Source organism: Ascochyta rabiei, chromosome 11, assembly GCF_004011695.2.
Source record: "Ascochyta rabiei chromosome 11, complete sequence".
NCBI classification, from domain to species: domain Eukaryota; kingdom Fungi; phylum Ascomycota; class Dothideomycetes; order Pleosporales; family Didymellaceae; genus Ascochyta; species Ascochyta rabiei.
In genome coordinates, this window is record NC_082415.1 from 835535 (window position 1) to 850518 (window position 14984).

The following is a 14984-nucleotide window of genomic DNA, read 5'->3' on the forward strand; positions in this document are numbered from 1 at the left end:
GCATTATCGCTCATCGACAACGGCGTGCCCGCGTCCGCGGCCGCGTTATCTGATGAAGATCATATGTGAGGCAAGTGTAATTTTTAACCTGGCCAATACTTGCGATTTGAAAGTCTTTCTCAGAGTTTGCTGGGCTACTCGACCAATTTCCAGCGTGCAATGCGTTGGTCGGCAAAAGCTCTCGAAGAAGTAGTAGGGTGGTCTCGATGCGTCCCCGTCCCACTTGCTGCAAAGTGATGTGACAGATGGACTAGTGACCCGGATGTTCACTGCAGTCTGCAGCTATGAGCACTAACACAGCTCCACCAATCATACAACCATGCGTCTCTGCACCCCAGCTTTACACACACCCTCTAGAATGTCAGCCACTTGTAACCATTGGCTACCAGTTGCGATGGACATGTGCATTTTCCACGTCTTTTTTCCAAGTCGTTGGGGTGCAGGTGCACTGAGAGCGGCCGGGATCGCGTTTCCCGAGGTATTACGATGAAGATGAACTTTCACGGCCTTTCGCCATCGCCATCGCCGTCGCCATTGCCATCTAATCGTTGGCATCTATTCGTTGTGGAAGCATGGTTCGGCACAGCTTGTGACATGGAGTTGCCGCTGCGCCGGCCCTCAGGCACCGAAGCGTCATCTCGGTGAGCTTGGAGAAGGCTGCCGTCAATCTCGCTTGTCCTCGCTTTCTCTTTCCGCTCACCCTTCCCCACAATCCGCATGCTGCCGCATTGCTTGAATGTTATATTGCGGGGGCAAATGGTGTACGGCATCTGAAAATCTTTCTGTATCAGAAAGCTAATCAAAGGGTGCCGAGCAATGCTGACTTGAAAACGAGTGGCAGACAAAGCGTGCACTCTGCAGAGAATCAACACAGTTGCGGAGCCGAAGCTTGACGTGCACACGGCTAGATCGACTGCATATACCTGGCCAGTTCCTACGCTGCAATAACATCTCCTCTGGTACAACAACTACCGGCTTTGTGTACTTGGGCCACCTGCATTCGTATTGAACCCCGCGCAAGTACCATTGCGCTGGTCTCTGGTCTCGAGTCGTCTCTCTGCACAGCTTTTCTACCGGCCTTTGTTCTGGATCCTGGATCCTGGCTTCTGCATTCATGCTCTTTTGATTTATCCAATGTATTGCGGTGCGGAAGGTTTATAGCATGTTCCACACGTTTCAGTCGTCTGCGGGGCAGCGTCAACCCGCGGGAGACGGCGACTATGCCGGAAAGCCAACACGATCAACTGGTTCACGACGGATATCGACCAGTAACGCGTGTATAGAGTGCAGACGGCGGAAGATTCGATGCGACGGAATGCAGCCATGCGGGCAGTGTCAGTGGTACCAACATCCCGAAGTAAGTTCTGAACTCAAGACTTCTGCAGGTGACGGAGTTGTTTTGCCCTAGGCTAACCTCGACAAAGGCATGCAGCTATTCGAAACCCGCGCAGCGAGTTGTACCCAGTCGCAAGTGAGTGCTCTTTTGCTGGACTAGAACAATTGGTCCAAACGGACTAACAGCAACATAGACTCGTGGATAAGTTGTCCGGTAACATCGATCTGTACAAGAATGTCTTGATCAGGCTACTGGGCACGACTCAGCTTGACTCGATAGCAAACCTTTCCCGAGAAGAACTTCTGCAGCTCGCCTTAGCTGCTCCGGAGGCCTCTCAAGGAATATCTCCGTCCATAGGAAACGCGCGGGCCATGTCAGACATTCACACCGGCTCGGATGGTGCCGACAGCCTGGAAGCACTCGAGCAAGCACCACCAGAAGACCCCTACTGGGACGAAGCACGAAAGCACCAAGTTCGCGTGCAAGGGATATCAGATGATGTCAATGGTCTTTCTATGTCCGTGGACAGGTTGTCATCGTACGTTGGAATATCCTCCATTACGGCAGCCTTAAAAGTCATTGTGCGATGTGCACCGCAAGCACGACCGCTGCTCACCCACAATAACCAGACCGAAACAGCAGTCCCTAGCCGAGCAAGTTCTCCGCCACCCGAGCTCGCAAACAATCACCCGCTTGCACTACCATCGCAGGCACAAGGAGAGAAACTCATCGAAAGCTATTTCGATCGGTGTCATCCTTTCTTCCCTCTGATAGACGAGCGCAAATTCTGGTCTACTTACCTACACGGAAATCGAACAGACTCACAATGGCTAGCACTCTTGAACATTGTCTTCGCTGTGGGTTCATTGGCGTCCTCGACCGCTGACAATCAAGCACACTACACCTACTTCAACCGATCACGGAAACACATGTCTCTGGACTCTTTTGGTAGCGGCAACATTGAAGTGCTGCAAGCTCTAGCCATAATGAGTGGCTACTACATGCACTATCTCAACCGGCCCAACGAGGCACACTCTCTCATGGGTGGAACCCTTCGTATGGCTACGTCACTGGGCCTGCATCGTGAATACTCAGAGCGAAACGACGCGAACAGGCAGCAAGCTCCATTTGAATATGAAGAAGAATCCATCTCGCCTGAGATGAGGCGGCGCATGTGGTGGAGTCTCTTCTGTCTCGACGCATGGGCTTCCACCACGACTGGTAGACCATCTTTGGGCAGAATGGGGCCATCGATCACAGTCATGAAGCCTGGCACAGCTGCCAACGCTGTAGGTAACCCTCGCTGGGTTCTCTCAACGGTTAAACTGACACCAAATCAGGTGCCTACTATAATCATGCACAACAGTCCGCAATTTATGGACCAGCTCAAACTGCTTCCACTCACTCATGCATCGACGTTTTGTGCGATCGCTACAAAGATACAGGATCGGCTAGTTGAATCACCACTGCTTCCCCATGCCGAAACAGCTGCCTACGACGCCCAGATCTTGAAGTGGCACGAAGAATTACCCTCAATCCTGTCTGATCACGAAGAGCCATGTCCCGATTTTCTCCATCGAGTGCGGCTCATTATGAGGTGGCGCTTCCACAACATCAGGATTGTGCTGCACCGACCTGTCTTGTTGACGACAGCTCTTCGGCGATGTACATGGGCGACTCTGATAACTGAAGAAAAAACAGCAATCGAAAAGTGCCGCACAATGGCCAGTACCACAATCGAAGAAATAAGCAGAGATTGTATGCCCGATCTCATCTCAGGATGGAATGCAGTCTGGTTTTGCTTCCAGGCTTGTATGGTACCTCTTGTGTCTCTATTCAGCGACGCCAGTCAACCTGAAGAAGTCGAGAGATGGCAAGCAAGCATTGTGACAGCCTTGGAATTTTTTGATCGCGCAAGAGACTGGAGCATAGCTGCAAAACGAAGTGCTGATGCGGTAGCGAGGCTATATGCAGCATACAAAGCACAAAAGACCACTCCATCACCTCCGTCACTTCCACCAACACAGCAGCAGCAGCAGCAGCAGCAGCAACAACAACAGCAACAACAGCAACAAGAACAGGCATATGCCATGCCCAACAACTACCCTCATTTCAATGATCTCGACCGGAATCTTGGTCTCAGCCAGAACCCTTTCGACTACAATGCTGCAACAATGCAAAACTGGCCAAACGCTAACATGAACGATCCAAACTACCTAAACTATTTCTGGGACGACATGATGTGGGACACGAATCTGCCAGACATACAAGATGTACCATATGGAATGAGCAGCGACTACGACTTTACGGGCGCGGCGCAAGACTCCGGTGTGGGTGGGGCATACTGGATGCACGGGAACTAGGGCTGAAGACGAGATTCAGAAGAGAAGGAACATTGCGCTTATGTCTCGTTGCACGATACCCCAAGAATGCATGTTAGACTTTTGTGGAAAACGTAGAACTTGTAGAGACATTGCAATGGAACGATATGGACACTGGTGTCACCTTGTTTCCTTCAGTGTGGGTATACTTCTGTTAGTTTGTTTTTTTCGTAAAAAGGAAAGGCCGTCTTATCATTATCCTCGTCGACCCTCAGTTCTTCTTCTTCAGAGCTCCTCCATCGACAGTGATGTCTTGGCCGGTCACGAAACCAGCCTCGATGAGCCACAAGCACGCATCGATAACGTCTTTTGGCCTACCCGCGCGGTTTGTTGGGTGGTCACTGATATCCTTCTCGCCAACCTGCTCCTCCCAGTTCGTACCCGCCTCGTCACCTTGCTTGCACTCGTGTGCGACCTTGATCCTGCCCGGCGCCACCAAGTTCACGCGGATGCCTAAAGCACCCAGACTAATGGCCATTGAATGCATCAGACCTAGCAGACCCGCCTTGCTGGATGCGTAGCCCTCCTGGTTCGGATCAGACTGATGTGCTCGGAAGCTGCCGATGTGGATGATACATGGTCCGGCTCCTTGCTCTTTGTGCGCGCCGTTCTCGCGGTCATGTGCACGCGCCTTCATGTACGGAATGCAAGCTTGGCTCATTGCGAACGGACCGCTCAGATTCGTCTCAATGTAAGCTTGCCACTCGTCCCACGTGTCCTTGTCTTCCATTGTCTTTCCGTCTTTCCACTGCGGAGCTGCAATGCCGCCGTTATTGACGAGCACGTCGATACGGCTGCCAAAGAATTGCTCGGCCGCAGTAACGACTTTCTTGCGGACGTCCTCCACATCGCGCAGATTGCAGATACCGTACTCGACTTTCTTCTCCTCATAATACTGCTTGAGGTGCACGTGTGTTGTGTGCTTGAGCTCCTCCTCGTCAATGTCGAAGATGTAGACGTGGTGACCAGCTTCGAGGAACATGCGCGACATGGCGCGTCCAATGCCGCGGGCACCACCGCTAACGATGATGTTTTTCGGTGGCGCTTGGAATGCCATCTTTGCCCGGGGCTGTTTGATTTGAGATTGGGGGAAGTTGGGGTGTGGGGATTGGAGAGGTTGCGGACTGATTGTCATTGAGGCACCACTCACTGTACGCACATTTGACGTCATGCCTGCACAGCTCCATAATTACGCACAGTTTCGACAACGAAGAGGGCGAAAAACAGGAGATCGCGATCTTCAAGTTCATCGGTCGATAAGCCTTTAGTTTGCACATTTGATGTCCCTTAATTTGCCCGTAGGCGAACATCATCCCGTTTTTGTGGCTCATTCACCGCGCTAGCATCGGCGTGCGATATCCATTAGCTTCCAGAGACCTACATCTACGAAACCACTATCGACGCCAGAGGTCATTGAATCCAAGAGAGCATTGACTTCAGCAGCTGATAGAAACACTGCCAGGAACTTAGGCTTATCATTGAAGAATTAGGTCTACTAAGCTTTGCCTAGAACGCCTCGAAGGTACGTTTTTCTCTGCGATGTTCCTGGCTAACAAGTTGAACTTGAAGAGCAGACTCAGTTGCAGTGTTTTATAAGTTCTTTCATCCACTCATCACCACGAAAGACCCAGGAGGTTCAGCAATCTCTCATGGCCCGCGTCAAGCAGATTCGATGTTGATCAAGAAAGCGATCTTATCATTAGCGAACGATGGTAAGCTCATGTGCTGAACCGCACTGGAGAAAAAAAGCCAGAGCAGCAAGTTTGAAAGCCTGGTTGCAGGTGTCGATGATGCGCTGTGAACACTGATTGTCATTTCACCAAAGTCTGGTAATGCACCCATCTGCGCCACGATACCCGTTTCCTCCAGCTTTGTTTTTCATCACTTCACACTATCGTCAAAATAATTCTCATGACGGTCTCGACGTCCACGCCCTTTTACACTCGAGTACCCAGCACCGAGCTTGGCATACTGGGGACTGAATACACTCTTTCATCCGATAATGAATACACCGAACCAGTGACTCGTCCGCCCTTCGTAGCTATGAGCCCTGCTTTTCTAGCTGTGTGGGCTGTATTCATAATGGTGACAGTCCACATCACAAGTAGAATCCATGATAAGGTGATACTTTGGCTCGCGTGCGTGTTTGGTATTCCGGTAAGTGCTGGCCACTAAAAGACCAATACACAGGACGCCTCATGAAGCTCCGGTGAATTCTGAGTCTTCATTACAACTTCTGAAGTACCGGCGTTGGCTCCAGCTGACACTTTTACAGTTTGCTCTTGCTATCAACATAGGCTGCGCCATTGGTGCCGCCCAGGCAGTCAACACCGAGTACCCGTCTGTTCGCAAAAGTCTTGTTGTGCCAATCGTGCCCACAGTGTACTGCGGAGCCGTATCTTGGACCCAGAGCATGTTAGAGTCTAGGGAAGGTGTTCTGGATATGTGGTTCATTGGTATACCTGAGTGGTCCTAGTTCGCTAGCTGAAGCCTACTAACACGTGCAGTTCGGTATGGCGCTTGTTGGCATCCTGCTCACAGTCTTGAACAATACCTTGGAGAAGGAGTATCAGGCCAAGCTCAAAGTTCAAACCGGAGCTGACGCCAGTGTTAGATACTGAAAGGCTACAGTCTCCAAATATATCGAGACCTCAATATTTTGGTTGCGCAAGCCACCATCACTGACAAGTGGACATGACTTCCGGAGCTAAATGGACTCTATCAAACTGGAGTTTTCAACGATATGTTAACGAGTAGATCTTCTCAAGCCACCAATAAACACCGTGTCGCACTTCCAAGCCAAGTCCCTTACCTCAACCCTACTCTCCCTTCCCACACGCACCCCACAAAACCCTCACTAGACCCTTTCTTTCCCCTACGCCTGATCTCGCCGCACCATCGCCGCTATGAAGTTACAACTCGCCTCCACTGCGCTCTTCCTCTTCACCATCCCCGCCATCACACTAGCGACCCCGACGCTCCACGCACGCGCAGATTCCAAAACCCACCTCTACGTCTGCACCGACGACTCGTTCCGTGGCAACTGCAAGAACATCGAGCTGTCGGTCACGAGATGCTACAACATTGAGAAAGCGTTCAATGACAATGTGTCGAGTGCTGGGCCAGATGACGGCACGTTTTGTGTCCTATATTCGTGAGTGCTGCTGCATCGCCTCGGGCGGTTGATAAGGGATTGAGGGGGCTGACGGTGTTCAGAGACCGCAGCTGTCGGGGCAAGGCTATTCCATTCACAAGCCCGGGAATTAGCGGCTTTGCGAAATACAAATTCGACAACGAGCTCAGTAGTGTGAGATGTGATTTTATCTGGGGATGGCCGAAGAAGAGCGGGTAAGTGAAGTCGTCATGGAGGGGTTATTTTTGGTTTGGTGTAGTGTTCTTCGTGAATACCAGAGTATTGTTACGGACGATACCTCGTACCGACTAGCTAGTGACGATGTTAGCAAAGAAACGTGTAATAAGCGCCAAAGCATCACAAAGGCCTCAGGTCTGAAGTTGAACGTTTACGAAGTAGATTCATCAAGTGTTGGCCTTTTGCTAGATAGTGTGAGCCCCCAAACGCCGATCCCATCCCAGAAGTACAGGTATATGCCCATGCGTCATTAAACAAACAGCAAGATTGTATCAGCACTCTATTTGGCGCGCTCGTAGACACCAACGACCATGGCGTGGTCACGCTCGAAGGGCTCGAGAGTCAGCTGCTCCTTGGGCTTGATGCCCATCTCCCTCAGCTTAGCAACTTCCTGGGCGAAGACGGCCTCAGGTGCGGCGGTTGAGTCGATACAGTTGGCCTTGATGGAGATGACAATACCACCACCAACCTTCAGGAAGAGACCAGCGTTGAGACCGACAATACGGGCCTGGTCAGGCTGGGCAACGTCGGCGAAGATGCAGTCGACCATGCCGACGAGCATACGGTACTTCAGGGGGTGGCGAGCATCCTCGACGATGGGGATGACGTTTGTGCGGTGGGTGGCCATGTTGATCAGATCACGACCGGAGCGGTGAGAGAACTCGACAGCGAAGACAGTTCCCTCAGGGCCGACGATATCGGCAACGTGGGACACGGAGGTACCGGAGGCGGCACCGAGGTAGAGGACCTTGGAGCCAGGGCCCATGTAGATGTTGTCGACACCACCGAGGATACCTGCAGCCAACTTGGAGCGGAAGGGGTTCCACACACGGTACTCGATGGCAGAGGGGGCAGCCTCGTCGCTGCCCTCAGCCTTCTCAGCACCAACGCTGATGCGCTTCTCGCCGTAGACGCTCTCGCCGGGGGTCAAGTTCTTGGTGACGAGGAGATCCTCCTTTCCGCGGGCAACGAAGACACCAGCGTGGCGATGGGGCTCGACAATGGTCTTACTGCGGGGTGTTAGTTCCGTTCTTGTCTGGATCAATTTGCATGCTCGACGTACGCTCCGCCACGGGCACCACCTCGTCCACCACGGGCACCGCCACGAGGAGCACCACGGCCGCCGCCACGGCCACCACGGTCACCAAAACCTCCACGGCTGCCTCCACGGCTGCCTCCACGACCGCCAAAGCCTCCGCGACCGCCGCCACGGCCACCACGGTCGCCGAAGCCACCACCACGTCCACCGCGAGGAGTGAAGCCTCCGCGACCACCACGGTCACCACCGCCACGTCCGCCTCTGTCATGCGTTAGTTCTGGCGCGTTAATGTGTCTTGATCAAAGTCTGCAGATGCTATGATCTGGGCGTGCGCAGGTAGTTGCTCGAGCAGCTGTCTCTTGCGACAACCGCCGCGTGGAGCAACGAGCTGCGCAACCCAGCTGCAGCGCAATGGCAGGTATGCTCGACCTTAACATGGATGGAGTCGTACCTGGGTGTGAAAGCCATTGCTGATTGTTGTGTGGAGGAAGAAAAGGTACGTGTCGTTGTAGATGTTCGACAGTAAGGCGATGGAGAGCTGTGAAGTTCAAAGTTCGAGAATTTCTCTGCAAGCTCACCACGCTAACGCCAAATTTCGAAAGGCGCCAAGCGCTCATCCCTGCTTAGTTTGCCGAAGCGAGACAGCCCACAGTTGCAATGTTGCGATTTTGCTCCTCGACCCAACCGCACTCTCGTACTAACAACACAGGACCTCATCGCCCGACAAAATGGTGAGTCGTCGCCCGCCGTCGCAACGCCTGCAGACAGGCTGCTGCATCTCTCGAACGCGAAATTAATTGTCTGTGCCAGGTTCGTTACGGAGCATCCAGCCTCGAGAACGCAAAGAGCGCCCGCGCTCGCGGTTCCTACCTCCGTGTCTCCTTCAAGAACACCCGCGAGACCGCCCAGGCCATCAACGGATGGAAGCTCGAGCGCGCCCTCACTTACCTCGGTAATGTCTTGGAGCACAAGGAGGCCATCCCCATGAGGCGCTACGCCGGTAGCACTGGACGCACCGCCCAGGGTGAGTGACCCTCCATCTCGCACGCAAGGATGCAAAACCCGGTTCTGGACATGGGAAAGCACTGGAAGAGGGGGACCGCGCTGCGTGTGGAATTGCAACGTGCTGCGTCGACGTGGATCGAATTTTGCAGGGCAATGGCTGACTCCCGCAGGCAAGGCTTTCGGTGTCTCCAAGGCCCGCTGGCCCGTCAAGTCCGCCGAGATCCTCCTCGGTCTCCTCAAGAACGCTGAGGCCAACGCCGACACCAAGGGTCTCGACACCGCCAACTTGATTGTCAAGCACATCCAGGTCAACCAGGCCCCCAAGCAGCGAAGGCGCACTTACCGTGCTCACGGTCGTGTACGTACCGGTACCCCCCACGCACAGCCCTGGCCCTAACAGCGCATAGATCAACCCCTACATGTCCAACCCCTCCCACATCGAGCTCATCCTCACCGAGGGTGCCGAGGTTGTCCAGAAGTCCACCGAGACCGTCGAGCGCCGATTGAACTCCAGGCAGCGTGGCCGTGAGGTCCGCAAGGCCATCACCGCTGCGTAAGCAGTTCCCGGAGAGGTGTCGAAGTTTAAGCGAAGACAAAAGGACAAGGCATGGGCAAGGTCTAGGAGTCAATGAGCGATGAATTATAGGGTCTTTCATACTCACTCATCATGTGTGCATGATTGGGAATTCGATTTCTCCGGTGTCTGGTCGATAAGCAAACAGGGCCACGGCCTGATTCCCAAACTCAGCGCTTCCTCTGCATGTGCATGCATCATTGACGTGCACTACCACCTGCATGCTCACGACCTTTCTAGTGCTTAATGCAATGTATTATGAACCTTCTCCATGTTCGCATTGCGCTGCTTGAGGACTACATTGAACTCACATACTGGTAACCTGGACCTGACGTTCACGCGTATCTCTTATGTTGCAGAGAAAACCGGCTACACCATCCCACCGGCAGTCTCTTATGTCGTTATGCTAGAGGTTTGTAGCGTGTTTATAACTGCTCTTCAGATTTAGGAAAAGTTGCTAAAGGCTTACAATGTCCTTTAAGGCTCTATAATAGCTACGAAGATAGCGTTTAACACTTCCTATATTATTAAGGGCTATCGGCTTGTAGCCGGCTTTTTCTCCAACGCGAGTCCGTGCCCCCACCGATTCTGAGTGATGGCGCTAGTCTTCATCTGATCTTAGTCCTCTTTCGAACCAACTTTCCTCTTCGACATCTACACTATATGACGCCTTCACCAACACAACTGTAAAACATCTGTGCAATCTCAGGACGTCGTATAGGTGATTGCGAGAATGGCTCCTTCCTCCTGACTCGATAGTAGTCGCTATCCTGCTCTTCGGCGCCTGCCAAGTTTTGGAATCGCCAACTATCATGACGCAAGCCCAGCGCACCCATGCCACCCATGTGCATCGCCGCATCTTGTCGACGTTGTGAATGGACTATATATCCGACTTACCCATGTGCCACTTGCTTTTTCTAGTTGCCTTCTTCTGTACATATTCACGTAAACCTTCGGGTCTTTTACCGTTCAAGCCAAACAACAACAATCTTACATAATGTCAGCCTTTCAACACCGCCTACGAATACTCGGAACGCTAGTCCTCGGTCTTCTCGCCACCACACAAGCACAAGACAGCAAGAGAGGGTTTGCGTTCATAGGTGACAGCCATGCACCAGACAACAAGCTCTTATCTTCAGACAACAGCCCACTCGCTTGGTACTACAACTGGAGTCCCTATCCAAACACCAATTTGATTCCCACTGGCTCTCTCGAATTCGTTCCCATGATCCATGGGATGGACGCTACACAGGACGGGAGAACAGAAAGTGCTATCAGAGGCCTCGACAAGTCGAATACGCACCTGCTTTCCTTCAACGAACCAGACGGCACAACAGGCAGTGGTGGATCTAGCATTAGTCCAGAAGACGCAGCGAGAGCATACATCGACTATGTCGTGCCCTTCAGGAATGGCTCCAAAGGTGGACGAAATTGGAAGATCAGCCATCCCTCAACGACCGGTTCACCTAGTGGTTTGGAGTGGCTCAGGTCTTTCAACTCATCCTGCTATGACATTGACCCCGAAAACGGTTGTCCAACAGATTTCGTCGCAGTACACTGGTATGGCGCATTTTCCGGACTTGCTGGATGGCTTGGGACGCTCAATGAATTCTATAATGCCAACTCGACGAACGACTCTAACCTGAAACTTTAGGTCACCGAATTGGGCCTGCCCCAAGAGTCCGCCGACGCCACAGTTGGTATGATGAACCAAACACTGCCCTACCTCGATAGCCTGGATTATGTCGAGCGATATGCATGGTTTGGTGCATTCAGGACCGATGATGCTAACGAGTGGACTGGCGATGGCGTCGCGCTGTTTGACGACGATGGCGGACTCACAGAGCTTGGCGCCCTGTACATGGGTAACGGCTTTAAGGAAGGCCAGAAAGGTGGAGGCGCAGATTCAGCAGCGGGTATGCGCCGTGTGAACCTAGCACCAGTCGTTGCAGGCTTGGTGGCCGTGCTCATGAGCACCTTGTGATTATACGCGTAAACCCCACCGTACCTCCATCTGAGCGTTGTATCGCAGATACCCTTGTTTTGTTAGCATGATTTGATTGAATTCAATCATAGAAGAAACTACACAGTATTAGGTTCAACGTTGTGCAGTGATCTTGATGCTGTGCACATTCTCGAGAGCTGGAACTTGCAACGGTCAGAAAACACCAACCGAATGAGCCAGCTTCTCCATAGCCACGCCACGCCTTGTCCTCGCGTTTTCAAAGGACAACAGCATCTGCGTGATGCAGACATCAGTTGGATGTTCCTATGATGTATGCCCGGATTCGTTGAGGTGTGAAAGATCACGGTTTGCAACTTGGCTGCGCTGAGCGAGTGTCATCCTGAAAGTTTGAATAACTGCATACGATCGAAAGATGACGGCAAGGGGAAAGACATCGGTATTTTCATCTCCGTAGTGGTAGCCTCTCGGATCACCGTTTTCAACCCTGCATAGTATGTGTCCAGGTTTATTTGGGATATGGAGAGACCGCTTTCACAGAGCAACGGGACACTGTATCACAACAAAGTGTTAATTCCGTCATGCTTTTCTTTTCGGAATAAAAAGCTTCATTCTGTTTGCAACGCGAGTAAACAATAAAAAAGGAAAAAAAGTAAAGAAATCTCGCGTAAACTTTAGAAGTTCTGACAATCGAAATTCGTCAAGATGAACACAGCACGCCGAACCCCGAACCCCGCAGGCTGGTAAAAATGTACCTGCTATCTTCAAACCCACAGAGAGGAGAAGCTTACTCGTCCCCGCGGTCCGTTGCCCACTGTCAACCCCCACCAGCCTGTCTCTCGTGGCTCATACAAGACCGGAACGTCAATCTTGACGCTCGCGTTGTACTCAGTCGCAGCGTATTCATCTACAAACACTTCGCAGACGCCACTGTACTTGAAGAAGATGGCGTTGGGGTTGGCTGCAGCCATGGCACAGCAAGCCGTCGCATTGGTGTTGTCGCTCCAGTCTGAGCGGATAATTGTGAGATTCTTGCTATACCAGTCGTCGGCGAGACTGTACAGTGGCCAGCCGCTGTATGTGTCAACGACATTGTCTGTAGCACAAGCAGCGTAGACTGAGGTTGTGCTTGATGGATAGTCGGTTGTTGTGATCTAGCATGAAGTTAGTCAAATCTGTTGCATATAGACATGTTTGTTAAGCCAAAACTTACAGTCTCAACATTCGTTCGGGTTTCCGTGTACCAGGAGCGGAACTCCAGGCCCGATGCCATCGAGTATGTGTAAGGAGTTTCGGTAGGCGAGACCTTGGTCGTCACGGTCGATGTGATGGTCTCAGAGGCGATGTACTTTGTGCGCGTGTACGTTGGAGGTGGCACATACGACCTTGATGAGGTCGTTCCTGAGTCGTAGATGCTGATCAGAGTGATCAGACATTGGACCTTAGACGCCACGCCAGACTCAACGACATCCGGGACCTCTGACTCTTGTTGCAAGTTCAAGTCGTCCTGCCAATATGAATCTTCAACAGTCCACTGGTCTTGGTCTTCCTGGTCATCGACATGTTGTGTAGCTTCCGGATAGGCAGCCGCGACGGGAGTAAATCCAGCCAGGGTAGGAATTATAGCCGTTTGAAGCACAGATGTTGTGACAGTAAATGTCGAAGAGACAGTCTCCGTCTTTGTGTAATAGTTCGTCCAGGTATATGTGTCGGTCCACACAGTTTTGGTCAGGTTGTTGGGTGCGGTTGAGTATTCTGTGGAGGTTGATGTAGCCGACACACTTGTGGTATATGGTTTGGGTGTCAGGAGCTCTGTCTTAGATCTGTACGCATACGATGTACTCGTGAAGTAGTCGGTAGTCGGGCCCCAGGGTGGGGCGGATGCCGCGAAATTGGTCGAACATCGAGTGACGGAAGAAACTTCCGCGGGTAACTCTCTTGGCCAACCACAGCTTAAATATTTGTCCGAAACCATGGTACCTGCAGCAGCAAGTGCCGAGATCGTCGTGTTCATTGCCATTGCCCTCATCTTGATTTGAATCGTGTATTGGTTTGAAGGTAATCTGGAGAGTGTTGCGTTCTTCGTAACCCCAGCAAACACTTGACTTTATACGTGTTCCCTCCAACATATTGTTACAGTGGATATGTCCATGTCTACAGATTTGTCGACGGTAGAGCGTCAGAATGGCTGCAGCGTGTTGGTGGAATGTGAATTTGAACGCAAGGATGACAAAATGAGAGGAAGGTACATCCAGAAGAAGAACTGACTACTCAGGTAGGCAAGTGGAGACGAAGCAGTCTTTCATCTATCGATATGGTAGCCACGCTTACGCGGGGTCAGTATATCCATGAGAAGCTTGGCTTGGTGACACAGGAACGAATCAAATTTGCACCTGATTGGCCGGAGAGGATCGCTCCCTTTACTTGTCAGCTCACACAAAGATTGTAGTCCGTGTTCTGAGATGAGTAAGTGTGCCGGTGACTCACCGTTGCAGATGCTGTCATGTCAATGTTCTATACTTAGTGTCATCGAGAATGCATGGCCGAAGGCACAGCTCAGGCGAGGGGGCGAGAGCATCAATCTTACCAAATGTTGTGTAAAGTGATTATATGCACCAGCTCAGAATGCAATATTCTGTACAAGAATTCAATGCTGGTTATGCGTTGATACTTTTCGCCAATTGTTTGAGGTCGAGTGACTCAGTGCGGGCGTGACTATAGTGCACCGTAGATGAAAGAAACCACTTGCAGGGTAGCTTTCTCTATCAGAGATACTATAAAGGATCAAGCTGAGTGCGCGTAACATGAGTGTTTATTGTGCGGGTCGACGCGTGAAAGACGCGTGCTGTTGAGGATGCCTGACAAGCGACCCAATGACGTCTGCAACCCAAGGTAGTACCTATTTTCAATGTCACCAAAATCTCTCTTGTACGCCAACACGATATTGACGAGATTTGAATATTTTCACTCTCAAGTTTAGTCATGGTACACATGCGGTAAGGAGAGTAGCATGGTCTACCTACTGAAAACCTGTGCCACGATTCCTTGACCGACCAAGCCTTGCGAACATTTCTATCCCATCAGTTTGAGTAACGAGAGGGTTAATTTGTCAAGAAACCAAACTTGTTCTGTCCATACAAGCAGTATAGATTGCACGGACACTGTACACAGCTGGTTTGAACATGTAGCTGCGCCAATCAAGAAATGCACATCGAACATTTCGCAAAGCCAGAAAAAGCCGGCAACAAGCCAAGCCGACAGTCTTTACTTGAATAAGAGGAGATATTTAGTGCCAGTCTGCAGATCACCTGCAACC

The 14984-nt window shown here is 51.6% G+C and overlaps 7 protein-coding genes across 7 annotated transcripts, besides 3 other annotated features; 4 read left to right on the forward strand and 3 right to left on the reverse strand.

Moving 5' to 3' along the window:
- Window positions 1–510: 510 nt before the first annotated feature.
- Window positions 511–542: a tandem repeat.
- A 619-nt stretch (window positions 543–1161) lies between these two features.
- EKO05_0006848 (uncharacterized protein) lies at window positions 1162–3699 on the forward strand (the record flags this gene model as incomplete). The annotated part of the gene is made up of 4 exons (XM_038940695.2): window positions 1162–1357; window positions 1425–1471; window positions 1530–2625; window positions 2677–3699. Exons 1-4 carry the CDS (start codon window positions 1163–1165, stop codon window positions 3697–3699), a joined length of 2361 nt encoding a protein of 786 aa, XP_038797377.1. The 5' UTR covers window position 1162.
- Window positions 3361–3386: a tandem repeat.
- Window positions 3387–3416: a tandem repeat.
- A 229-nt stretch (window positions 3700–3928) lies between the features above and the next one.
- Window positions 3929–4888, reverse strand: EKO05_0006849 (uncharacterized protein; the record flags this gene model as incomplete). Its single annotated transcript, XM_038946233.2, has 1 exon — window positions 3929–4888. One exon carries the CDS (start codon window positions 4886–4888, stop codon window positions 3929–3931), a length of 960 nt encoding a protein of 319 aa, XP_038797378.2.
- A 1735-nt stretch (window positions 4889–6623) lies between these two features.
- EKO05_0006850 (uncharacterized protein) lies at window positions 6624–7069 on the forward strand (the record flags this gene model as incomplete). Its single annotated transcript, XM_038940877.2, has 2 exons — window positions 6624–6871; window positions 6934–7069. 2 exons carry the CDS (start codon window positions 6624–6626, stop codon window positions 7067–7069), a joined length of 384 nt encoding a protein of 127 aa, XP_038797379.2.
- A 298-nt stretch (window positions 7070–7367) lies between these two features.
- Window positions 7368–8594, reverse strand: EKO05_0006851 (Small subunit processome complex component; the record flags this gene model as incomplete). The annotated part of the gene is made up of 3 exons (XM_038940767.1): window positions 7368–8097; window positions 8151–8387; window positions 8578–8594. The coding sequence occupies 3 exons, from the start codon at window positions 8592–8594 to the stop codon at window positions 7368–7370; spliced, it is 984 nt and encodes a 327-aa protein (XP_038797380.1).
- Window positions 8595–8854: 260 nt separating this feature from the next.
- EKO05_0006852 (60S ribosomal protein L17B) lies at window positions 8855–9688 on the forward strand (the record flags this gene model as incomplete). The annotated part of the gene is made up of 4 exons (XM_038940673.1): window positions 8855–8857; window positions 8937–9150; window positions 9302–9489; window positions 9539–9688. The coding sequence occupies 4 exons, from the start codon at window positions 8855–8857 to the stop codon at window positions 9686–9688; spliced, it is 555 nt and encodes a 184-aa protein (XP_038797381.1).
- Window positions 9689–10702: 1014 nt separating this feature from the next.
- Window positions 10703–11689, forward strand: EKO05_0006853 (uncharacterized protein; the record flags this gene model as incomplete). Its single annotated transcript, XM_038940811.1, has 2 exons — window positions 10703–11257; window positions 11360–11689. The coding sequence occupies 2 exons, from the start codon at window positions 10703–10705 to the stop codon at window positions 11687–11689; spliced, it is 885 nt and encodes a 294-aa protein (XP_038797382.1).
- Window positions 11690–12432: 743 nt separating this feature from the next.
- On the reverse strand, window positions 12433–13697 carry EKO05_0006854 (uncharacterized protein; the record flags this gene model as incomplete). Its single annotated transcript, XM_059636901.1, has 2 exons — window positions 12433–12822; window positions 12882–13697. The coding sequence occupies 2 exons, from the start codon at window positions 13695–13697 to the stop codon at window positions 12433–12435; spliced, it is 1206 nt and encodes a 401-aa protein (XP_059492884.1).
- Window positions 13698–14984: the final 1287 nt, after the last annotated feature.